We start from the raw sequence: 27,099 nt of genomic DNA on the forward strand, positions 1-27,099 counted from the left end.
AATATTTTAACACTGGATTGTTGTTGAAATGTGCTACACAAATAAACTTTATTGAAAAGGAGCCAGCAAGAAGAAAAAAAATCTGACATCTGGGAAAACTTGAGATGATTCACAAGATTCTTAAATAACAATAATTAAACTTTTCACCTCCAAAATTCTCACCTTCTGGAAATTTCCTCTATTTCTTTGTTCTGCAAACATATATCAGTCTCTAACAGCAGAAACAGACCTAAAGCTGTTGGAAGAGTAAAATTAATGAGTAAAAATATAAGTGATCAGATCAGAGAGCCAATAGAAATTCAAGAAAAAGAGAATTTTTTAAGAATTTTAGATTTTCAGGAGGCAAATCAAAACTCAAAGAAAACTGTCTGCCCCAACAAGCTGAATCCGAGAACACTAAAACATTAAATGTCTATTGTTAAATCAGTCAGTGACAAAAGAAAACAGCCACTGACAGTCAACATATACCAGGATTGGCAACAAATAATTTTAATAACTAAAAAAGATTAGTTAAATAGGATTTAATTGACTCTCCTGTTACTAAACGTGAGTTTGACAAAAAACTTTGTGACAATATTACATTTACTAATTGTTTTTAAATATGTCTGTCTGAGTGACAAGGCTGTCACAGTTTCACCAGCAGGTGTCACTAGTGAGAAATGAATGAAGCATCGAGTTATGAACCTTTGGGCAAAACAAAGCTTCACTGCTTCATTTGACCATCACTACCACAAACAACACCACCGCTCCATTAATACGTGCTGCCGACCTTATGTTCCCGTGCCTGATCACCTCACCCACAGCCAAACAAACTTCCTCCACGCTGCAATATTTTAGCTGTCTGAAATAACCTGTTCCCCTGTTCTGCTGTCCTTGGAGGGAAAGGGCTAAAATATTTGGTTCCCCCCAAGTAACTTTGGCAAATAAAGAGCAAATGTTACCAAATTCTCAGTGATTGTGGGATAGTGTGTTTAACCCACCAAAATTAGAAACTAGACATTTCTTTCATCCAGTAATCTGTTATATTTAACATTAGAACGGGATTTTCCAGAGTCTACACTCATCTTTTCAGTAAGTCTTTATGTTTTTCATGCCTGCTATAATCCTCTTATATTAGTAATGACAATATATAAATACACACAATGCAGTGGAAAACTGTGTTTGGTTGCCGATTTTTTCTTGTCAGACTTGAATGACAAAAGTAGGAAAAATATAATAAATTTTTGTTTTTTGAAACAACAAAAAGCAGCGTAAGAAGACCTCCACACAAGACCTCGTTTATTAATTAAAATATTTTATTAGCTGCTGATTAAACTGAAAGTTACAACCTTAACATGGTTATATGAGCCGTTTTACCAAGAAATTGACTAGAGGCGCCGTGGAAATGGTCAGATTGCCTCTCTGGCTGCAGTACGCGCTCCCGACGCAGGGGGGCAGATTTCCACAGGGAAACAGAATTTCACAGGTATTTACCTGAAAGTTGCTGGCGATTCGCCATAATAGAAAAGAAGAAGAAACTTCTCAGAACGCGCCGTGAGTTTTCGCTTTCTCTGGGCCTATTTCATTTATCATATTCTCATCGTACTTCTAAAAGACTGTCTTGTTGAAAACTAACTTCAGTGTTTTGACATGTCGAGAAATTATTTTCCACTTAGAAATGTCGAATGAATCTAAATTTCAGACGGAGAGACCAACCAGGAAATGGATTTTTCTCTGCCTGCGTCTCTGTTCCTGCTGTCTGTGGTCTTCTGGCAGTTTGTTTCTGCTGCAGGTGAGATTCAGCTGGAAAACAAAGTTATTATACAGCGGTGGTGTCCAAAGTCAGTCCTCAAGGACCGATATCCTGCTTGTTTCAGTTCTTTACCTGATTTAACACCTGAATCAAATGATAACTCGTTCTGAGTCGGTAGTTGGATTATTAGAATCTGCTGCGGTGAAGCAGAAACTGACAGGACAGTGAAGCCTCAGGTTTAGACAGACCGAGTGAGGACGCTCTCTATAAAACTAGTTCTGAATTTTTCTCCGCCATGTTGACTGGCAGTGTGTTTTATAGTCCATAAAAGAGCTTTTTAAGGCATGTTTAACAGATGTTACGTCGATCCGCGACTCCCCATCAGATACAGTCCTGTATGAAAACCTGTTCTTCCAGCGCCTCTTCGTCGCCCCGCCCAGGTGGAAAACACGCGCGTGCTTGTTCAGCGCTCCTATCTAGAGAACTACGGGCACCGTGAAGGCTCAAACGTGTTTCGGCGAAGTTGTTAGACTTTTTTCACGTTTATGCAACTGCGCACTCATCACGCACAGAGGCCCCCTGCCCCATCCAACACACACAGGGGCGGATCTGCTGGGGTGGAGAGCCTTGCCACCTCTGTTGCCACCCCCGCTGGCGACGATGAATTCAATAAATAGTTAGGGCAAAACGGACATTAAGGGCATGAATCTCTTTTGAATGCAGCACAATATAACCTGACATGAAGCTGAAGTTAGTTTCCAATTCCAGTTTCCGATTAGGGAAATGGCTAAAGGCCGATTCCACCTAATATTTCAGTATCTTCCGTATTTTTAATCGACTCTAGTTTTAAAACTACAACAACAGGGGTCTCAAACTCCAGTCCTCGAGGGCCGAAGTCCTGCAACTTTTAGATGTGCCTCTGCTGCACCACCTGAATAGAATAATTAAGGCTCTGAGAACTGATCTACACCAGGTGGAGGTAATTAAGCCATTTCATTACAGTGTTTTGTACCTGTGGCTCATCTAAAAACTGCAGGACTGCGACTGGAGGACTGGAGGACTGGAGTTTGACACCCCTGGACTAGACACTTCAAACCTGGATTGGATTATTCTGCTCTAATAGCAGAATATTTAAAACCATGTGTCTGATTTGTGAAACCTTTTTCTGATTCGCAAAACTTCAATAAAGGTTGATTTCACCACTTTTTTTTATCTTGGTCACACAAGAACTGCTCTAATTCCAAATCAATAACACCTAGATGAAATTATTCTCAACTAGTAGCAGAATATTTAGGATTCGTGAAACATTTTTCTGATCTGTGGAACTTCAATAAAATGCAATTTTTACCCTTTTTTTTTGGCTTCCAACTCATATTGGAACTGCTCTAATTCCAAAACTACAACACCTAGACTCTTGAAACCTGGACTAATTTTTCTGCTCTGATAGCAGAATATTTTAATCTATGTTTGGGATTTGTGAAACCTTTACATGATTTGTGAAACTTCACTAAAGTTTAGAAAACTATTCACACTTATTCCATGCAAGTTTTTCAAGTTCAATTCTAATTCAAAACCACTTTATTAATCTCAATGGGAAACTACCGTAAATGTTGGTGTGACTCATTAATTCCTCAGAGTTATTGTACATGTTTATGATTGGTGGAAGGAAAGATCTTCTGCTGCGGTTTAAGTGAAGTTTCACAAATCAGAAGAAAGTTTCACAAATCCCAAACATGGTTTTAAATATTCTGCTACTAGTTGAGAATAATTTAGTTTAGGTTTGAAGTGTTCCCTCCTTGGGCTGCCACCTTATGGTGGTGGAGGGTTTGAGGCCCCAATGATCCTGGGAGCTCTGCTGTCTGGGGCTTCATGCCCCTGGTAAGGTCACTAAGGCAGACAGGTCCAGGTGAGGGACCAGACAAAGTGCAGCCCGAAGACCCCTATGATGAACAAAACCTTTGGACTCGGTGTTCCCTCACCCGGACGCGGGTCACCGGGGCCCCACTCTGGAGCCAGGCTTGGCCAGAACGATGCTGGAGGGGGGGCTCTGAAGCCCCCTCTCCAGCCCATGGGCCCACCACCAGTGAGAGGGGCCAACCGGGTCGGGTGCAATGTGTGATGGGTGGCAGCCGAGGGAGGGGACCCTGGCGGTCCGATCCTCGGTTGCAGAAGCTCTTGGGACGTGGAATGTCACCTCTCTGGTGGGGAAGGAGGCGGAGCTAGTGTGTGTGAGGCTGAGAGGTTCTGGCTAGAAATAGTCGGTCTCACCTGGACGCATGGCTCTGGTTCTGGAACCAGTCTCCTTGAGAGGGGCTGGACATACTTCCACTCTGGAGTTGCCCAAGGTGAGAGGCATCGGGCAGGAGTGGGCATACTTGTTGCTCCCCATCTCGGCGCCTGTACGTTGGGGTTTACCCCGGTGAACGAGAGGGTAGCCTCCCTCCGCCTACGGGTGGGGGGACGGGTCCTGACTGTCGTTTGTGCTTACGGGCCGAACGACAGTTCAGGTTACCCACCCTTTTTGGAGTCCCTAGAGGGGGTACTGGAGAGTGCTCCACCTGGGGACTCCCTTGTTCTGCTGGGGGACTTCAACGCTCACGTGGGCAATGACAGTGAGGCCTGGAGGGGCGTGGTTGGGAGGAACGGCTCCCCCGATCCGAACTCGAGTGGTGTTCTGTTGTTGGACTTCTGTGCTCGTCATGGATTGTCCATAACGAACACCATGTTCAAGCATAAGGGTGTCCATATGTGCACTTGGCACCAGGACACCCTAGGCCGCAGTTCGATGATCGACTTTGTCAGCGTTTCATCGGACCTGCGGCCGTATGTCTTGGACACTCGGGTGAAGAGAGGTTCTGTCCACTGACCACTACCTGGTGGTGAGTTGGCTCCGCTGGTGGGGGAGGATGCCGGTCAGACCTGGCAGCCCAAACGTGTTGTGAGGGTCTGCTGGGAACGTCTGGCGGAATCCCCTGTGAGACGGAGCTTTAACTCCCATCTCCGGCAGAACTTCGAACACGTCCCGGGGGAGGTGGGGGACATGGAGTCTGAGTGGACCTTGTTCCTGTCTCCATTGTCGAGGCGGCTCATCTGAGCTGTGGCCGCAAGGTTGTCGGTGCCTGTCGCGGCGGCAACCCTCGAACCCGTTGGTGGACACCTTCGGTGAGGGAAGCCGTCAGGCTGAAGAAGGAGTCCTATCGGGCCTTTTTGGCCTGTGGGACTCCAGAAGCAGTTGATGGGTACCGGCGGGCGAAGCAGCATGCGGCTCGGGTGGTTGCTGAGGCAAAAACTCGGGCGTGGGAGGAGTTTGGAGAGGCCATGGAGAAAGACTTCTGTACGGCTTCGAGGCGATTCTGGTCCACCATCCGGCGTCTCAGGAGGGGGAAGCAGCACACCATCCCCACTGTCTACAGTGGGGATGGTGTGCTGCTGACCTCAACTCGGGATGTTGTGGGCCGGTGGGCAGAATACTTCGAAGACGCCTTGGGATTCCTGGAGGAGCTGGAACAAGTGGCTGGAGAGAGAAGTCTGGGCCTCCCTTCTGAAGCTGCTACCCCCGCGACCCACCCCGGATAAAGTGGAAGAAAATGGATGGATGGAGTCTAGGTGATCTAGATTTGAAACTAGAGCAATTCTTGTGTAACCAAGATAAAAACAGTGGTGAAATCGCCCTGTTTTGAAGTTTCACAAATCAGAAAAAGGTTTCACAAATCACACACATGGTTATAAATATTCTGCTATTAGTTGAAAATAATTTAATCCAGGTTTGAAGAGTCTAGGTCAGGGGTGGACAGTCCTGGTCCTGGAGGGCCGGTTTCCTGCAACTCTTAATGTCTCCCTGGTCCAACACACTTGAATCCAACAGCTGAATGGCCTCCTAATTAAATCAGGTTCTCCAGAGTCCTGCTAATGACCTCATTATTTTACTCAGGTGTCTTGAAGTAGAGAAACATCTAAAAGTTGCGGGAGACCGGACCTCCAGGCCTGGAGTTGCCCACCCCTGCTCTATGTGTTGTAGTTTTTAAACTAGAGTCGATTAAAGATGCGTAAGGTAGTAAAAATTTAAGTGGAATCGCCCCTTAGCCGTTTCCGAATCAGAAGCTGGAATTGGGAACCAACTTCAGCTTCGTACCTGACGCCTAGTGGTGAGTAGCAGGAAGTGCAGGACAGAGCGCGAGGCAGCAGCATTGATATAAATGGATGGATGTTACTGGATTAGACATCAGTGACCCAATATTCCTGTCCATTGGGTCAGAAATATCGGTGGTCAGGAAAATCCCACAATAACAAAAAGAATCAGAGAAAAAGCTGCAATATTTAGCGGTTAATCCAACACTGTGACAGCCAGAGATAACAAAGTTCAAAGGTTTCACATTTAACAGGTGAGGAAAAAGTTTTTATTTATGCTAGGCTAACTGTTGCTAGCTGCTATTGACTCTGACATGCTGCCCAGTTCGGTGTGTTTTGGTTCCTTCAGCACTAAAACAGGACAACCTGCACAGCAAGTCATCAGTAGAGCAGGAGGTTAAATCAGGTAACCAACCATCGCTGTGTTCAGGAGAAAATATATTAATAATCACAATAAAAACATCAACCTGACAGCATAATGTAACAGACTGGATGTTCTGTTTTGGTGTTTTTGATGCTGTTTTATGTGAGAAACGTTAGTTTAGTGTTGATTCCCCTGATAGGATCGAACGTATCTCTGCTGTATCTGCTCGTTGAGCTGTTGTCTGTCAGTTGCCATGGCAACAGGCCCGTGTGTTTGGGTAATGCCGACAGTTAGAACAAGAAAAAGCAGAATATAAATGGTTTTGACTAGTTTTGTTCTCCACCTGTTTATCACCTTTATTGCTGCGGACTGCAGCCGCTGCAATTATTAAAAGTTAAACAAGCAACAAAAACTGAACTAATTCGATCTGTTTGTAAAACGTGACGATCTTTATAACAGTCATCAAACTACGGATTGTGCACCATATTTAAAATAAAATGATTGACCAGTATAAGAGAAATTTGTCCTTTCTTGCATCTTGACAGAAATAACAGAAACCAAACTGTTCATAGATTTGTATCATGGAGAAATTATATATCAAACATCAGTTTTCTCAGCTTTATTTTAAATTGTATTTAATAAATATATCTGATAATCTAATATTTTTGTGACAGATTTCTGCTCGTTCTGCAGTGGAATATAATGGTTTTCTGGACACAAAGCATCATATAGTGACTAATAGACTCTGTTCAATCCAGTTATACAAATCAATTAGCAGCAGAATGAAATAATTAACTATACTACATTAAGAAATTATATTTAATCCTTGGTGCTACATGATGCTCATTTAGAAACAATGCAAGTTAAAAACAATATTTTGCAACAAGTACATTAAGTCCAGTGATAGGTCTGTGTAACAAAATGTGAGAATGAGAGGTTTATATATTTATATATTAAAAAGCTGGACTCAAGAACAGCACAGAGGCCCTCATCATGGCCGCCCAGGAGCAGGCCATAAACACCAGAGCAATGAGGCCCAGATCTACCAGACAAGACCCAAGGTGTAGGTTGTGCCAGGAGGCCCCTGAGACAGTCCAACACATAACAGCAGGGTGCAAGGTACTGGCAGGGAAAGAATACATGGAACGACACAACCAAGTGGCAGGCATAGTGTACAGAAACATCTGTGCAGAATATGGACTGGAACCCCCAAGATCAAAGTGGGAAACACCCCCGAAGGTAGTGGAGAATGATGGAGCTGAGATCCTGTGGGACTTCCAGATCCAGACAGACAAAATGGTAACATCTGAACCAACTGGACATTGTTGTAGTGGATAAACAATAGAGGAAAACTGTTGTGGTGGATGTAGCAATACCAAGAGACTGCAACATCAGGAAAAAGGAGCATGAAAAACTAGAGAAATACCAGGACCTAAAGGGCCTAAAGGACCTAAAGGGTCTAAAGGGCCTAAAGGGTCTAAGGGAGGAACTGGAGAGGGCCTGGAAGGTGAAGACCACAGTGGTGCCTGTGGTCATCGGGGCCCTTGGGGCAGTCACCCCCAAACTGGAACAGTGGCTACAACAGATCCCAGGAACAACATCAGACACCTCAGTCCAGAAATGTGCAGTTCTAGGCAGAACCAAGATACTGCGCAGAACCCTGAAGCTCCCAGGCCTCTGGTAGAGGACCCGACCTCAGAGGAGGAGAGAGAGAAGATCACCCACTGTGGGTGGGCAGGGAATTTATATATACTAGTTTTAGATCTTTTATTAACTTAGAACCTTTAATAAACAGGTGAAATATTGATAATTGGGTGGTTGGATTTTTTTATGGTTGTTTTGATAAAATGTTTTAGCTGAAAAAAGACGACCAGTTAGTGCTGAGAGAGGAAGGCAGGAAAATTAATCCTGCTGAGTTTTTACTGTGGACACTTTTTTTTATTAATATGTTTTTTAGAAAAACATATTTTTTGATATTTAAATCAACCATGACCTTTGACCCCGAACTGATCTGTGAAGTTCTGACTTCAGGTTTCAGTATTTTGATGTTTCTGTTGGATGAATCTTCAGATTGATGGTTCTGACCTCATTGTTCATCACACAGACCTTCACTGATCACTGTCTAGTTAAAGTCCACTTTGACCTCTGACCTCTCTGCTCTGTGTTCCTTTCCTGTAGATCAGAACAACTCTCCAATCAAAGCAGAACCTGGACAGAGTGCATTTCTGCCATGTAAAGATCCTGGCCAGGGGGCGATTATCGTCGTAGAGTGGAGCAGAACTGATCTGGAGTCAGGATTATTTGTCCTCCTGTACAGAGACGGGAAGATCGATCTAGGAAACCAGCTTCCATCGTACCAGGACCGGATGGATCTTCTGGTTGGTCAGATACAGAAAAGAGACGCGTCTGTGGTTCTGAAGAACACGACGACCGCTGACAGCGGAACGTATGAATGTCGAGTCACTAAAACGGATCGTGGGACTAAACTGATCAGCTCCATCAGCCTGGTTGTAGCTCCTCGTCCTCCAGGTGAGTGTTTGTCTCTGGATCAGAACCACCAGCTTCCTGGTTCTGGATCTCAGAGAGAAACATCTTCAACAATATCTAATTAATTATGATCTAGGACTGGACAATAAATCAATTTAATTGATTTGATCAAATTTTTGGTTTTGAATTTTTTGGAATACCAGATTTTTTTCCACCTCCTCATACCACAAACAAGCAAGGTGGCATGACAATAAAAGAATATAAAATCTGTTTTATCCTAATTTTAGGAAGTTTTTTCCTGGTGATATTATGACTGTTTTCTAAATAAATAAAATTCTCGTGGCCTGACCCTGATACCCACAGAAAGGATGATTGAAATAAAAGCCACTTTTTGAAATCATCAGAAACTCTTTGGTTCTAAATTAATCCTGGTTGGATGGAAGGATTGAAGCGGTTCTGAAGGCTGACGGGTCCAATCTGGTACCAGCAGGGAGTTCATGATGGGGAGGCTGAAGTCCAGGTCCAGTTGGTTCAGAACCAATTAAAACAGCAGCAAGTTGGACCAAAGTTCTGCTCAGCGGTCCGATCAATAAAAGATGAACCAGATACTAAAACTAGAGCAGAGACTTTAACTAGGCCAGGTGGACTCACATCGGGTCAAACTGTGGAGACTAAAGACGAGTTTCAGACGGATTGACCTGCAGGATGGAGAGAAGCTGCTCTGGTAGTGAAAGGAAACAAACTACCAGAGTTTGGAGCCTCAGGAGACAGCAGCAGCATTTAGACCAATCAGTGGACAGCAGCAGCATCTAGACCAATCAGGGGAAAGCAGCAGCATTTAGACCAATCAGGGGACAGCACCAGCATTTAGACCAATCGGGAGACAGCAGCAACATCTAGACCAATCAGGGGACAGCAACAGCATTTAGACCAATCAGGGGAAAGCAGCAGCATTTAGACCAATCAGGGGACAGCAGCAGCATTTAGACCAATCAGGGGACAGCAGCAGCATTTAGACCAATCGGGAGACAGCAGCAACATCTAGACCAATCAGGGGACAGCAACAGCATTTAGACCAATCAGGGGACAGCAGCAGCATTTAGACCAATCAGGGGACAGCAGCAGCATTTAGACCAATCAAGGGACAGCGGCAGTATTTAGACCAATCAGGGGACAGCAGCAGCAAACTCCAGTCCTCGAGGGTCGCAGTCCTGCAGTTTTTAGATGAGCCACAGGTACAAAACACTGGAATGAAATGGTTTAATTACCTCCACCTTGTATAGATCAGTTCTCCAGAACCTTAATTATTCTATTCAGGTGGTGCAGCAGAGGCACATCTAAAAGTTGCAGGACTGCGGCCCTCGAGGACTGGAGTTTGAGACCCCTGTTCTAGACCAATCAGGAGACAGCAGCAGTAATTTAGACCAATCAAAAGATGGCAGCAGCATCTAGACCAATCAGGAGACAAGAGAGAAATCTGTCATCAGCATAAAGAGCGATGCAGTAAAGGAGACGAATTGATCCAGAACCGGTTCTGGTTCTATCAGCTCCTCATCCTGACTTTCTATCAATATCAACCAATCAGAATCAGGATGAGCTGATCCAGATCATGTTCTGGTTACCAGGGCAACCAGCTCCACCAATCAGATCTCTTGAGGTCAAACTGAGTCAACCAGGTTTCCTGTCTGTTAATGAAACTCAGATTTAATGGAAAATCATCTGATGATGAAAATATTCTGTTATCAAAACTCATCCATCTTCATTTGTCTCCACAGAACCGTTTCCAGCCTGGGCCACAGTTCTACTGGTTCTACTGGTTCTGGCTCTGGTTGCTGCTGCAGGTGTTTATTTTTATTTCCGGCACCGTCTGAGACCAGGTGAGTGTGTAGAACTCCATTACCCATAATGCGTTTGGTCAGAATCTGCTCTCCTCCAGAGCAGGACTGAAGTTTTTATTTATTACTATTGATAAACAACCAGAACTCATTGTGGTTGTTTATGGATATACATGGAACAGACAGTGACGTGCGGTGAGGTTCATAGCTGGTGAGGCACTGACGTCATCAGAATCAGATTTGCAAATAGATGCATAGATTGACAGCAGTTTACAGGTTATGTTTCACTTCTGCATCCTTACACATACAAACTGTCGCTCACAAAACACACATATTATCTCCTGCTTCGATTGAAAGTCCACTTGAGAAAACTTTTTTAGTGTTGTAATGTAGTCATCCATGTCGAAAGTCGGGATAAGCGAGAGGAAAAAAATCACTATCTCTATTATAATCTATCGCTGCACTTGACTTGCTTCCCGAATCGTTTAGCCTAGCTCGCTGTCACTTACTCGGCAGTTGAGGAGTGAACAAGACGACCGTCTGGGATCTTGAGCGCCCCCTGCCATGAGGCAAGAGAACTGCCTGCCTCACCTCGAACCTGTTCTCTGCCGTTTATAATCGCTCATTACACGAAACACGTTACACAAACACAGTTGGTGACAAAAAGCACTGTACATTATATACATAAGCTAAATTATTGGAAATAAGTTCACATATTAAATTTGTTTAAACCATTTTATTGACGCCGTACAGCAACATGCTCTCTCCGCTTAGCAGCCAGCGCAGAGCCAGGGGTTGCGCAATCCAAGGTGAGGCAGAGCTCGCTGCTGCCTCACCGGCATCGCTTCCAAGCATTTAAATGGGAAAATAAGAAAATTCAGCGATTTTGAACAAATAAAAATCGAAATTGGTGAAGCTACATAAAAAATAAATATTTTTTAGTACAAACCACCGGATGAATATAACAATTTAAATTACTTTATGATTATATATTTTCTTTCTTTCCATGATGGCTGGTGAGGCACTGCCTCACCTGCCTCCCCTGACCGCACGTCACTGGGAACAGAGCAGCATAGACAAGGAAACAAAACATTTTAATACTGTGAAATACAAACACATAGGAAGGCAAATGATAGAAATGGAGCAAGATTTAAAACAAAAGAAGAGTAGAGATACTGGCAGTTATTTAATTTTTTTTCCATAAAGAGATTTCAGATGTTTCAGTGAGGTACAATACAGTTGAACCTCTCCGCTTACAGCAGAGTTTATGATATTTAACAAGCAGGAAAACCATTTTTATCACATCAGATATTTGGCTGCCAACGTCATAAACAAATTATAATGTATAAGTGATGGTAGTCTCCATCCATCCATCCATTTTCTAACACCTCGTCCCCAGTGGGTCAGGAGGAGCTGCTGCGTTCTGGGTGACAGGCGGGGTCACAGGGTCACCTGGACAGGTCATCAGTCTGTCACAGGGCAACACAGAGACACACAACCACACACAGCTAGGGAGAATTTAGAGGCAAGGCAACTTTATTCATATAGCACCTTTCAGCCCAGGACAATTCAAAGTGCTTGTACAAAAACAAGTTAAATAACAACATACAGCAAGAAGATAATAAAAAGAAAGTAAATTAAACTTCAAGGAGATTAAAAATGAACAAAATAAATATTACAGTTTTGAATATAGTTAAAAACAAACATTTAAGAATAGGCAACATTAAATAAGAAGGTTTTTAACCTTGTTTTAAATAAACCCAGTCTTACAGTGAGCAGGAAGTTTATTCCAGAGTGTTGGAGATTAAAAACTAAAAGCTGCTTCACCGTGTTCAGTTCTGACTCTGAATAGTCAGAAGGTTTGATTGTGATGATCTTAAAGGTCTGAGTGGTTTATTGAAGATCAGAAATGAAATCTGGGTTTCTATTATGAAGTGCTTTGAAAACCATTAAGGAGATTTTAAATTCTATTCTTTGAGTAATGGGCAGCCAGTGCAGAGATCTTAGAACTGGACTGAAATGCTGATCTCTCTTTGTTTTAGTCAGGACTCTTGCAGCAGCATTCTGGAGAAGCTGGAGCTGTCTTATTGCTTTTGTTGATAATCCAGTAAAAATAGCGTTGCAGTAATCGAGTCGACTAAAAACAAAGATATGAAGTAATTTTTCAGAGTCTTGTTGGGACAAGAGTCGTCTAATTTTATCAATGTTTTTTAAATGGTAGTTTATGATGTTTTTATGATGGATTTGATGTTATTAAATTCAGATTAGGATCCATGATCATGGAGAGACCGGTTTACCTGACAGTCGTGTTTTTGGACTGTGGGAGGAAGCCACAGTTCCCAGAGAGAACCCACCATGCACAGGGAGAACATGCAGACTCTGCAGAAAGACCCCGGGCCGGGAATCGAACCCAGGACCTTCTTGCTGCAAGGCAACAGGATAATATGATGACTTCAATTTTAAGGACCAGCCAGTTCTTAATGTCTCTCCAGAGTTTAAAGAAAAGGACAGAAAACAGATGATTAAATGATTCTCCTGAATATTCACCAATGTTTCAACATGATGGATCAAATTTTAATCTGTTGGGCAAAAAATCAGAAACTGGGTAAAAATGATGAGATTTTGAAGTGATTTGCTTTAATCTGAGATGAAACCAGACATTTAATGAAGGTGGATTAGATGAATAAGAGCTAGAGGAATAGATTTACATATTTTTATATATTCATGAGAAGAACAGTTCAGATTAAATTTATTGATAAATTCTCAGATTTAATAAAACAGCATTACTGTCCATTAAGTCAGTGACACATAAAATACCTTTTCTCATACCAGACAGTTTTAAAAGGGATTTTCTATTAACCAATATTAATATGTTATTCCATAATAAGGATTCATTTGGGGTGAAATTACAGGTAAATATCAGAATCAAATGTCAAAATGAAAAACCTGTTTGTGAAAATTAGAGTGAAACAGGAATCTTGGTTAATTCAGAATCACATTTAAAAAGGAAAAACAGAGTTTATTAAATATAGATTTATGGATATGAAAGCACATCGAGTTGGAAAGAGACAAACAAATTTATTCCAAGAGGCTCTTAGATTTTAGAGCCTCCAAATCATGAAGCTTTAATTCCTCCCTTATTATTATGTTTAATAAAATGAGATTGTTGTAAATAGTGAGTTTTGTTCCTCTAGATCAGGGCTGTCCAAACTTTTTTCATACATAAAAATATAGGAGGAGCTTAGCCACTTCCTAGAAATGAGATATTTTCATTAATAATTAGTTTCCAAATCTTCCTGTTGGATTGTCTCTGATTCTCAACATTAACCCTTTCTGCACTGATGGATCACAAGGGCTTTAACCTCTAGAACCCGATGGAGCATCGGGTTCTAGAGGTTAAAGTTCTAGAGGTTAAAACAAATGAAGATTTTTTTGGAGCCCTGGAGCCAATCAGAGCCTCGTTTGATTTATCTAAAAAAAAAAAACCATCTAGTTGAGATTTGAAACATCAAGCTGATTCAGCTCTTCAGATGATAAAACTGATTTTGAACATAGAGAATTTATATTGGCAATAAGTTGGGAATGTTTCTGTCTCCTCAGCTGTGAAGTGATTTTTCCCCTTTATTTCTGTTGTCCTAACATTAAATTTAAACCACTCCCACTTATTTAAGGGCAGCAGATCTGTTAGTGAAATATCTTCAATAAGGTCCAGGACATCTGAACAGAAAGTTTATTATTCAGTAGATTAATATTAAACTAACAACCTGAGTTTGAAGGTGGTTTAGATTTATTCAGAGAGAGAAACAAGGTAACTGAACAATGATCTGTTAAAGGAGCTGCTGAGATTTCACAACTTGAATCAATATATTATCAATCAATCAATCAAATTTTATTAGTATAGCACATTTCAGCATCAAGGCATTTCAAAGTGCTTTACATCAAATCAAACACAAAAATACAATGCAACATAGAATCAACAATAAAAACACAACATAGTCAGATTCCGTCAATAAATTTGCAATTGATTACGTTTTGAATAAAACTTTTACAGTTTTCTGGAAGTTTGTTCCAGATTTTTGGTGCATAGATGCTAAATGTCATTATAAAAATGTCATATTTATGGGGCGTGCTGTGGTGGCGTAGGGGATAGCACGACCCACATTTGGAGGCCTTCAGTCCTCAACGCGGCGGTCACGGGTTTGATTCCCGGACCGTTTGCCGCATGTCTTCCCCTCTCTACATCCCCCTTCCTGTCAGCCTACTTTCAAATAAGGGGCACTAGAGCCCACAAAAGACCCCCTGGAGGGGAAAAAAAAAGTCATATTTATATAATATTGTAAATATTATTTACCAGATTATGAGGGATTAACCAGTAATCCAGCCCAGAGCTCTGGCCATTTCCACAAGGGTTGAACCAGGAGTATTGTCTGATATTAGCATTTCTAATTCTCCAGCAGTCTGTCAAATTTGTATTAGAGATTAAATTTCCAAAAATACCATCATAAATATGGTGCTGCCCCCTAGAGGACCAATGGATCCATCTGGAGTTACATTAAAATCTCCTCCTAAAATAATCTGATCAGTGGAATATTTTATTTTCCATTGTTTTATCTTCACTCTGAGGTCAGTAAAAAATATACTATTCATTGCTTTATTGTTATATACATATACACACACCGAAATGATCTTATTTCCATCAATCTCCACTATTCCAGTTACCCAGTGGCCATTTGTGTCACTGATATGCTCCAACAAACAACCTGGGAATTTATAAAACATAATCACAACCCAGCTGAATGTGACGGACCATCACTAAAATAAATTTGATCAAATATTGAAGTTTCCAGAATTTATTCTCCTCACTTGATGAATGAGTTTCTTGCAGAAAAAAACAGTTTGCCTTTTGCTCTTTGCAATAAAGATAAAGAGCCTTATGTCTGACTTTATTTTTTAAATGTCTAGTATTAAGTGACAGTAAAGATAACATGAAATAAACACAGTAGTTGTGCAGAAACTAACCTCAGGAACGATGAGCAGGAACGAGATAACAGCCAATAATAGCTAAATGGAATAGTGCAACAGCCCTTTAAACAAATACAACAATAATATACCATACCAGTGAAAGTAAAGGAACATGGCGGTGTAATTAGTCCGGGTCCACTCTTCGATTATCGATCAGGGTGAAACCTTCCTTCAGGTTTGCTTCTCCTCCACAGTTTATCCCGGGCGATCCTGTCCTCCTTAGAAAAGTCCTCCTTGAAACTGATGTGCATTTCTTTACAAACTTTAGCATCTTTGGACTTCCTCCAGACCTCATCTCATGGTTCGCATCCCGAACTGAATGATGAGGTTCTGGTCGGTTGTTGGGCGAAGCAGCTCCAGCTTTTTTCCCCAATCTGTGAACGGTGTCGACTGTATCACGCAGCCGATCCACGGAGACAGGAATGATCCTAGTGAGAATCCCCATGATGGATTCCCGTACGTCCTCGTCGTCTTTCTCGGGCGGTCCGGTCACCCTCAGGTTCCAGCGTCTCTTGTAACGAGTCTGGTCTCACAGGAAACCCTCAGCGCTGCGTTTTCTTTTTTGAGAAGGTTAACTGTAGCTTGGAGCTCTGATATGGTTTTCTTATTAACCTCAATGGCGATAGTATTGCCTTCTATGCGTTTGTCAATGCTTTTCAAAATTTCAGTCTGATTGTCCATCTTTGTGTTAAGTTCTCCTATCGCACGAAGAATGGCGTTCGCTGTGTCCTCCTTACACTCAGGCTCCTCTAGCTTCATTTTTTTCTTGCTTTTGTTTTTTATAGGTGTGTGATCCCAATTCACCTTTAGTTCTTTAGCAGAAGGATCAATCGTTGCCCCGACCGATTCAATTTCTTCCATAATGTCTTCGTCGCAAGCCTCTTGAAGAGCCGACAGATTGTAGTCTGACATGTTAACCTCCGTAGATAAACTCCCAGACGGCAAAAAGATGGAAACGAAGGATGAAATAGTTTCAAAAAGATGCTAAACTAAGAACAAAAAAACTAAATCATGTTTAAACGAGGCTGAAGCTCAGATAATGGATTAAATCTGGACTAAACAAAAACTGTAAGCCAGAAACACCTTTCAGTCCACCATCTTAGAACCTCAACCAGAAACTCCTGGTGCATTGTGGGTCAGCAGCTCCTGGTGCATTGTGGGTCAGCAGCTGGTTCCACTTGGGACATGGACACACGTCTCTGTCCTCAGAGTCCAGAGACAGAGAGGAGACGGTCAGGAGACCATCAGAGCTGCTGCTGTCTGTCCAACTCAAGTTTTCCTTCCTTGTTTTTCTAGAAGAGAAGGAGCAGCTGGAGGAGGAGAAGAAGGAGGTGGAATCAGGGGAGAAGTTTGTCCTGCTGCCATTCAAGATGTCGGACCAGCTGCCTGGAGACGTTAAGGTGGAGTGGAAGGACAGAGACAACAGGATGGTCCATGTGTATCAGAAAGGTTCTGATCAGCCTGGAGAACAGAACCAGATCTACAGAACCAGAACCAAGATGGATAAAAACCTGAAGACTGTAGACTTCAGTCTGACTCTAACATGGCCCACTGGTGGAGACTCAGGGATCTACACCTGCAGCGTCTCCAGCTGGATAAGAAACATCCAGGTGACGAAACAAGTTCAGCTAAAGGTCAAAGGTCAGTGGTTTAAAAGTATTTTTCCAATCAGCTGATTGGTTCTGATCAATAGTGATGGTTGGCTGATTATAAGGTCAAAGGTCAGTGTGATGTAATGAGTGAAGATGAGGAGGAGGAAGAGGTCCAGGACAGACGGGACCAGAGTCCAACTCTACAGCAATGCATTCTGGGTACAGAATAAACATCATTTCCTGCATCACAGGTGGAAAACAGGAGAGGAAACGGAACTGCTGCACTTCAAAATAAGAGCATGAATATAAAGGTCTAACTAGGTGAAGAACTTTGTTCATTCAGATTTCATAAAGTTTTAAAAGAGTAGATGTGTGGTACCAGCTCAGAGGAAGTCAGATTTATCTATGTAGCAGATTTCAACACTTTACATCATAAAAACATGAAACACAAAATACATTCATAGAACACACAATCAAACCAAAGACCAAAACCTCCACACTTCATTCATCAAAACTTTATCCAACTGAACGTTTACAAAGCAGCCGATAAACGATCAATTCAGGAAAGATCTGGAGAAACAAACTTAGAGGAAGATAAGAGCGCTAAATGCTAAAGCGCTGAATGCTAAATGCTAAAGCGCTGAATGCTAAATGCTAAAGCGCTGAATGCTAAATGCTAAAGCGCTGAATGCTAAAGTGCTAAAGCACTAAGCTAAACGTTAGCTCCGCTGTTAGCACATTGGTGGACCTCTGGTTCTGAACCATTCAACCCTTGAACTCCATCAGAACCCCGGATCCTTCCAGAACTCAACAGAACCGGGCCTCAGAGGTCCAGAACCTTCAGCTTAGACCAGGAGAACAAACCGGTCACATCCAGTCAGGTTTAATAGTTGAACACGTTTCAGCAACAAGGCAGATCAAAGAGCTTAACATCATAAAAACATCACCAGTTAAGAAACAATAAACATTTAGTCAGATTAACTTCCAATATATCGATCAATGTTCCATTTCCAATCAAATCCAGTCTGACCAGCTGGTTTTCTGTCCAGGTTTAAAGGATCGCAGTGTTTCAGCTGTTTGCAGTTTTCTGGAAGTTTATTCCAGATCTGTGGTGCCTAGAAGCTGAATGCTGCTTCTCCCTGTTTGGTTCTGGTTCTGGATGCAGACCAGATTTGGGCCTCATGTCTAAAGGGTGAGCAGCTTTCACACTAAAACTTTGCAAAGGAGCAAATTTAGAAAAGCACAAAAACCTCCAGATGAATAAATCAGAGCCTCTGAGCATCTGTCCTTTACAAATCTGGTGCCGATTGGACCGGCCTGTCCAATAAACACATCTAGTTTAGCGTAAATACCAGTAAGGATGCCACCACAGGTTGCAGTAACCATGACTACGGCTCCTGTCACCATTTCAGCCATGGTGGGCTGTCATGATGAGGGTGGTGATGGTGTAGCCAAACGCAGCGAGGCAAACAGTCGAGTGTGTAGTTTAATGAAAACATGAACCCAGGGAGCCAGAGCAGAACAAAAACAGGAGGCAGGAAGAAACAGGCAGCTGGTAAAATAAGAAACTAACAGGAGTTAAAGGGAGGATCCAGCAAGGAGTGGCTGAGAAAGAACTGGAGAGCCTGATTACTAAACCAGGAGCAGATGGCCTCATTTCAGATTCCTCAGATTAAAATCCGCCTCCAAGCTCATCTTTCCAAATCTGCATGTTCCTGTGATGTTTTAATGGTTTATTATCGTTGTGTTGTTAACTTGCTCTGTACAGTGTTCTTGTGCAGATTAATAATATATTATTATGAACCCAAACCAGCCTGAACTCTTGTCAGATATTTACTGATCAATCAGGACAGTGGATGAAGCTGGGATTATCTGGATATCTTTGCTTCATTTAGTCTCAGTTTGGTTTCACAAAAGAGGTAACACGTTAGTTACCATGGCGATTTATTCTGTGAAGCTAGCCCGCTCCAGGCTGTAAAAGGAAAAAGAGATAAACAGATTATCATGTTATAATATTGACTGATCATTTATATGTTTAAGGAACCATAGCAGCAGTTCTTATGGGTAAACGGCCTCATCAAGTCCAAAGTTCTTCCCACTGCAGTCATTCACACACTCTACTGGGTCAGTCTGACAGAATGCCTTGGCCGGCGCCAGCGGGCCTTCTGAAGTGTTTGGTCCAGCAAGTGGAGCGGGGATTGAACCAGCAACCTGCCGATCGCCTCCATCCCTACCATGGCCCAACATAATGAGGATAATCTTCTTCAATTCCTCATAATCCCAACATAATGAGGATAATCTGCTTCAATTCCTCATAATCCCAACATAATGAGGATAATCTGCTTCAATTCCTCATAATCCCAACATAATGAGGATAATCTGCTTCAATTCCTCATAATCCCAACATAATGAGGATAATCTGCTTCAATTCCTCATAATCCCAACATAATGAGGATAATCTGCTTCAATTCCTCATAATCCCAACATAATGAGGATAATCTGCTTCAGTTTCTCATAATCCCAACATAATGAGGATAATCTGCTTCAATTCCTCATAATCCCAACATAATGAGAATAATCTTCTTCAATTCCTCATAATCCCAACATAATGAGGATAATCTGCTTCAATTCCTCATAATCCCAACATAATGAGGATAATCTGCTTCAATTCCTCATAATCCCAACATAATGAGGATAATCTGCTTCAATTCCTCATAATCCCAACATAATGAGGATAATCTGCTTCAATTCCTCATAATCCCAACATAATGAGGATAATCTGCTTCAATTCCTCATAATCCCAACATAATGAGGATAATCTGCTTCAGTTTCTCATAATCCCAACATAATGAGGATAATCTGCTTCAATTCCTCATAATCCCAACATAATGAGGATAATCTGCTTCAGTTTCTCATAATCCCAACATAATGAGGATAATCTGCTTCAATTCCTCATAATCCCAACATAATGAGGATAATCTGCTTCAATTCCTCATAATCCCAACATAATGAGGATAATCTGCTTCAATTCCTCATAATCCCAACATAATGAGGATAATCTGCTTCAATTCCTCATAATCCCAACATAATGAGGATAATCTGCTTCAGTTTCTCATAATCCCAACATAATGAGGATAATCTGCTTCAGTTCCTCATAATCCCAACATAATGAGGATAATCTGCTTCAATTCCTCATAATCCCAACATAATGAGGATAATCTGCTTCAATTCCTCATAATCCCAACATAATGAGGATAATCTGCTTCAATTCCTCATAATCCCAACATATTGAGGATAATCTGCTTCAATTCCTCATAATCCCAACATAATGAGGATAATCTGCTTCAGTTTCTCATAATCCCAACATAATGAGGATAATCTGCTTCAATTCCTCATAATCCCAACATAATGAGGATAATCTGCTTCAATTCCTCATAATCCCAACATAATGAGGATAATCTGCTTCAATTCCTCATAATCCCAACATAATGAGGATAATCTGCTTCAGTTCCTCATAATCCTCCAACAACAGATGTTTGTTTGTTTGGTGTGACGTTTGGCAAATGCAGTTTATCCAGCATAGCATCAGTGAATCTGTGATCGATCTCATTGGTCTGAATAAATCTGCTGACTCATGTTCACCTGAATTACTTCAGTCTGACTCGGCGCTGCAGCGAATAGGAACCTGGTTTGGTCTAAACGGATAAATCCAGGATGAACTGAAGGCGCTGAGCCTGGTTTAATCTGTGATCCTGGATTTTATAATCCCACTTCAGTGAAACAGCCTTCTGGATCAATGATCCATATTTACACCAGATTGATGAGTCATCCTTTCTGTTCTGATAAACTGAGAGCAAAGACCTAAAATATGTAGATCTATTTCTACATTAAATTAAAAATGTTTCAACTGATTGATTTAAAGAAACTTGACAAGTTTATTTAGTAAAAACACAAAGAATCATCTTTATTGTTTAATTGTTGTGTTACTATGGTGTGATGAACTGAGCAGTAAAACGAGAATCACACAAGTTTAAATTTAAAATTAACTGTTTTTTATTTAACCCAAAACAGAAACTTGGGTAAATAATGAAAAATGATAAAGTTGGGCCATAAAAAAACAGAAATAACTCAGATATCAGAACTCTGAATGAGACGAAGGGAAACTTCAATACTGGCTGAAGCTGACATGAGAAAATCCCATCGGCCTCTGGACAATGAGCGGAGTAGCAACCTCCACCTCTCTCCACCTCTCTCCATCTTTCTCCATCTTTCTCCACCTTTCTCTTTTCCCCTGAAGGTCACTGAGGGAACTCAGAATAAAGTTTAAATCTAGTAATACAGTTATGATGTGTTTCCTTCTAAACAAAAACCAGTTATTCTGTAAATTAAACAAAATATAAATGTGGTGAGACTGACTGAACTGCAGCCATGTAGTTACAATCTGGTTCTACTGGTTCTACTGGTATCAGTAGAACCAGTAGAACCAGGCCTCTGGGCCGGTCCTAAAAAGAACATTTTCATACTTAATAAGTTTTTTCATTAAATATAAAATAATCTTCTGTCCAACTCATCTTGTCCTCTGTTGTCTCTCAGTCCCAAAGGTGGAGGTGGAATCAGGGGTGGAGTCTGTCCTGCTGCCCTGGAGAACCAGAGAGAATCTGGATGGAGACGTTAAGGTGGAGTGGATGGATGGAGGCAACAGGACAGTCCATGTGTATCAGAAAGAATCTGATCAGCCTGGAGAACAGAACCAGATCTACAGAACCAGAACCAAGATGGAGGAAGATCCACTGAGGACTGGAGACCTCAGTCTGACTCTCATGTGGCCCAGAGAGAAAGACGGGAACATTTACACCTGCAGAGTTTATAACAGGAAGGCAGACAAACTGATGGAGAAAAAAGTTTTTCTCCGACTTAAAGGTCAGTGGCTTAGATCAGATGATTGTGTTGGACCCATTGGATCAGAACCAGTTGGTACCAGTAGAACCAGATGAACAAAGATCCACCTTCCTGTTCCTGCTGCTCTCTTCAGGAGGTGATGAAGATCTGCTGCTGCTGCTCATCTTCCTCTTTCTGCTTCTCTCAGTCCCAAAGGTGGAGGTGGAATCAGGGGTGGAGTCTGTCCTGCTGCCGTTCACAGTGACCTCTGACCTGCTGCCCTGGAGAATCAGAGAGGATCTGGATGGAGACGTTAAGGTGGAGTGGAAGGACGGAGACAACAAGAAGGTCCATGTGTATCAGAACGGTTCTGATCAGTCTGGAGAACAAAACCAGATCTACAGAACCAGAACCAAGATGGATGAAAACCTGCTGAAGAATGGAGACCTCAGTCTGACTCTGAAATATCCTGCAGACGGTGGAGTCTACACCTGCAGCGTCTACAGCAGAGATGGAGAAATCCTGATGGAGAAACAAGTTCAGCTGGAGGTCAAAGGTCAGTTGTCAGTTGAATCAGAACCAGTTGGTACCAGTAGAACCAGATGAACAAAGATCCACCTTCCTGTTCCTGCTGCTCTCTTCAGGAAGTGATGAAGATCTGCTGCTGCTCATCTTCCTCTTTCTGCTTCTCTCAGTCCCAAAGGTGGAGGTGGAATCAGGGGCGGAGTCTGTCCTGCTGCCGTTCACAGTGACCTCTGACCTGCTGGGAGGAGACAGAGTGGAGTGGAGGGACGGAGACAACAGGACGGTCCATGTGTATCAGAACGGTTCTGATCAGCCTGGAGAACAGAACCAGATCTACAGAACCAGAACCAAGATGGATGAAAACCCGCTGGAGAATAAAAACCTCAGTCTGACTCTGAAATGGCCCAGAGATGAAGACAAAGGACTTTATGCATGTAAAGTCTGGAGAGACGGAAAAATACTGAGAGGAAAACGCTTCTATCTGAAGGTCAAAGGTCAGTCTGGGTCTCTGTTTCTGCTGAGTTTCTGTTGGTCCCCCTGACTGATATTGATCAGTGATTATCAGTATTTTTATGATGGTTAATAGTAGTGGGAGGGGGGCCATGTTTCCTCTTCGGGGTCCATGGGTAAAAGATGATGATGGAGAGATTGTAGAGAAGAGAGGAAGAAAGCAGGTCAGAAAGGTCAGGAGAAACTCTCTGGTAGACGAGAGAAAACAGGCTGATCAGATCATGAATGAACGTCCCAGCAGCTGGTCAGACTATAGAGCAGAAACACACACACACACACACACGCATACACACACACACTCACGCACACACACACACGCATACACACACACCTGCCCTCATTCATTTATAGAGCTAGGATTTCCAGAATCACTCGTTCATCTTCCTGTTGCTGTGATCTCTGTAGATTGACTCTGAACTAGAGCTGGGCCAAATAACCTATAATCAATATCATGATCTATTGATCAGTGACTCTAAATGATTGACAATATGATTGATCTGCATGAATATGGTTTGATTCTCCTGGACCAGTTAAATTGTGTACAGACTGTAGTTTTAACCTTCATTAAAAATCAGAAAATGTTTTGTTTAGTCGGCTCATACGAAGGAATAGAAAAACCAGATCATCACCATGAATCATGGTTTAAAAATCAAATGTCTGTTTGATATTCTAGATTAAAATATTTAGGACATTTACTGACCATCCAACTCAGATGTTTGGGAAACCCAGCAAATCATCAATATTCTGATTTCTGATCTGAAATCTGTGAACCAATGAATCTGCAGCAAGGAACTCTGGGAACAGAGGAACTGAATATTTAATGGTTTAATGAGAGTTAAAGACAAACCAACTGAAACAGGAAGGACAGAAAACTGATCAGTATTTACCAGATCAACGATCCATCCTCAGAGTTCTGATAAACTGATGGTTAAATTATTGAAACTCAACAAAGAACTAGAATGTATAGATCTGTTTTTCTGAATTAAAAACTGTTCATTCTGATTTGATGGTTTTTAACAAACCATGTAACATATTTTACAATATAATATTTTAATTAGGATTTAAAGAAACTGACAAGTTTATTTAGTGAAAGTACAAAGAACCATCTTCCCTGTTACCATGGTTACAATCTGTCTGCTTAAGGTTTTCTTTTCATCCTAAACTGTTGAAATATAAAATAATCTTCTGTCTCTCAGTCCAACAGGTGGAGGTGAAATCAGGGGTGGAGTCTGTCCTGCTGCCCTGGAGAATCACAGAGAGTCTGGATGGAGACGTTAAGGTGGAGTGGAAGGACGAATACGATGATCTGGTCCATGTGTATCCGAACGGTTCTGATCAGCCTGGACAACAGAACCAGATCTACAGAACCAGAACCAAGATGGAGGAAGATCCACTGAGGACTGGAGACCTCAGTCTGACTCTGAAATATCCTGGAGACACTGGACTCTTCACCTGCAGCGTCTACAGAGACGGAACCATCCTGATGATGAAACAAGTTCAGCTGAAGGTCAAAGGTCAGTGGCTTAGATCAGATGATTGTGTTGGACCCATTGGATCAGAACCAGTCGGTACCAGTAGAACCAGATGGAGGAAGATCCACCTTCCTGTTCCTGCTGCTCTCTTCAGGAAGTGATGAAGATCTGCTGCTGCTGCTCATCTTCCTCTTTCTGCTTCTCTCAGACCAACAGGTGGAGGTGGAATCAGGGGCGGAGTCTGTCCTGCTGCCGTTCACAGTGACCTCTGACCTGCTGGGAGAAGCTACAGTGGTTTGGTGGATCTGCAGTTGCAGGACGATCCTTGTGTGTCATAGAAGTTCTGGTCAGCCTGGAGAACAGAACCAGATCTACAATGACAGAACCAAGATGGATGAAAACCTGCTGAAGAATGGAGACCTCAGTCTGACTCTGACCCGGCCCAAAGAGAGAGACAGAGGACATTATGGATGTAAAGTCTGGAGAGACGGAAAAGTACTGAGAGTCAAATGGTTCCATCTGAAGGTCAAAGGTCAGTCTGGGTCACTCTGTCTGTCCGCTGAGTTTCTGTCTGTCCTCCTGACTGTCCTCTGTCTCCTCAGCAGGGACGGTCCAGAACCAACCAGAGGACAACAGAACCGCCAGAATCAGAATCCCTGATGAATCGATTCCTCTGATGGCTGTGTGATCAGTTTATTGATCTGATTATTGATCAGAGAGGATCTGGATCTGGTTCCGGTCTGCAGACTCAGTTTTTACCTCTGAAATGATGAATCATCCTCAGCTTCCAGAACCGGGCCCAACAGAACCTCTGACAGAAGAATTATTGATCCTGATCAGTTTGATCAATTCCAGGATGTTTCTGCTGATCTGAGGCTGTTATTAATATGTTAATAACATGTTATTAATATGTTAATAACATGTTATTAATATGTTAATAACATGTTATTAATGTGTTAATAACATATTAGTAACATGAATTAAAAACATTCTGATTCATTCATTCTGATTTAATGTTGGTAACATGTTATAACATGTTAATAACATGTTAATAACATGTTAATAACATGTTGATATTTATATTAGCGTTTGGTTGAAATCAGATTCATGTAAAACAGGAAGCAGCTGATTGTCTGCTTCCTGTTTTAAATAAAGTTTCATTCGTCTGTTCCTGGATGGAGGTCAGAGGTCATCAGTGGGCTCATCATCATGTCTGTTTTCTGTTTCAGACACAAAACCATTCAAATCTGGCTGATGGATCCCAGTTTCTACTGGTTGAACTGGTCTCTGCTGAGACCTCAGGTCAAAGGTCAACAGACAAGCCCAGTTGTTTTAAAAAGGCCAAAGTCTATAATTTTTAACAAAGTCACGTTTTATTCTCTACATGTTCGGATTTAAATGTTTGTTTGTTTTCAGTAGCAAACAGAGGATTTGTCTCCCCCTGCTGGAGGAAGAAAGTTAATTTGTCCGTTGCAGTGACCTGATGGGTGGTGATGAAATATAATGATGTGATTTTGTATAAAACAATAGAAACATAACAAATCCCATCCTGATTGAGTTTCTGTGTTAAAACTTGTTCAGGTGATTTTGACGGCTGTTATTTTGTATGAAATGTTTGTAACAGTTTTATTTCTTGCTGCTGCCTGTCATTGCAGCTCTGTGTTGAATCCTGCAGTTTGTTCAGCTTCAGGTCTGGACCTTCTGTCCAGCTGCATTCTGGTATTACAGCTTCCTTTAATAACAAATTGTTTGTATTTTCTGCTCCTGGTCTGTTTAACCCTCCCAGTCTGAACAGACGGTTATTTAAGTCCCACCAGAGTTTCACTCTTTGCGCGGTCCTGCAGGGTCACACTGACCCAGCGTGCGCTTTTACAGGTTTTATTTTTCTGCTTCTGTCCTCCTGAGACAGCGGGACGTTAAACCCTCCAGGTCTCATATCTGACGTTTGTGTCCCCGTCTTTAACGAGTTCTTCCCAGCTGAGCTGCTTCCTGCGTCGCGTTTGGACAGATTTCTATCATTCCCACTTCACAGGTTTGAAAACTCCTCAATAATTTTCTGTTAAATCATCTAAACTCTGAAACCAATTGGCCATCTGCAGCTCCTCCAGATGCTGCTGCCAGAGTCCTGAGCCAGGGCCGCTGCCAGGAATCTGGGGCCCAGGGCAACAAATTAAATTGGCCCCCCTGCCCTGCATGTTTTAGATGTGTCTCTACACCAGAACAGCTGATTCAAATGATTGCATGACATCTTCTGCAGCCATCAAGTCCTGCTCCTGCAGGACTTGATTCATCCAGGTGTGGCAGAAGGAAAACATCTAAAACATGCAGTCAGGGGGTCTGAGGACTGGAACTGGGAAACACTGAACTAGAGGCTTTTCTGGTCCAACCCAACAGGTTGATCCGAAGGGGAAGTGAGGCTTTGCTGAGTTCAGAGGTTTGGATCCGATCAAAATAACTGAACAACAAACAACCAAAGAGTTTAGGAGCAGGAAGTGGATCTGTTCTAGAAACAAACTCTAACAAGACAACGTTAGAACCTCGAACCCAAAACCTT

At 42.1% G+C, this 27,099-nt stretch overlaps 1 protein-coding gene across 1 annotated transcript; it reads left to right on the forward strand.

Moving 5' to 3' along the window:
- Positions 1-1,455: 1,455 nt before the first annotated feature.
- On the forward strand, positions 1,456-26,290 carry LOC122820802. The gene is made up of 11 exons (XM_044098418.1): positions 1,456-1,533; positions 1,682-1,771; positions 8,403-8,753; positions 10,487-10,588; positions 16,865-17,209; positions 21,754-22,080; positions 22,247-22,594; positions 22,734-23,057; positions 24,270-24,587; positions 24,754-25,077; positions 25,148-26,290. The coding sequence occupies exons 2-11, from the start codon at positions 1,702-1,704 to the stop codon at positions 25,231-25,233; spliced, it is 2,595 nt and encodes an 864-aa protein (XP_043954353.1). The 5' UTR covers positions 1,456-1,533; positions 1,682-1,701; the 3' UTR covers positions 25,234-26,290.
- The last annotated feature ends 809 nt before the right edge of the window (positions 26,291-27,099 follow it).

This window comes from Gambusia affinis, linkage group LG18 (assembly GCF_019740435.1).
Source record: "Gambusia affinis linkage group LG18, SWU_Gaff_1.0, whole genome shotgun sequence".
In the NCBI taxonomy this organism is placed as follows: domain Eukaryota; kingdom Metazoa; phylum Chordata; class Actinopteri; order Cyprinodontiformes; family Poeciliidae; genus Gambusia; species Gambusia affinis.

Excerpts from the sequence above, each read along its gene's own strand:
- LOC122820802 (XM_044098418.1), top strand. The coding sequence starts at position 1,702 with ATGGATTTTTCTCTGCCTGCGTCTCTGTTCCTGCTGTCTGTGGTCTTC. Across the intron at positions 10,589-16,864 it reads CCGGCACCGTCTGAGACCAG|AAGAGAAGGAGCAGCTGGAG; the intron begins GTGAGTGTGTAG and ends TTGTTTTTCTAG. Across the intron at positions 23,058-24,269 it reads CTTCTATCTGAAGGTCAAAG|TCCAACAGGTGGAGGTGAAA; the intron begins GTCAGTCTGGGT and ends TCTGTCTCTCAG.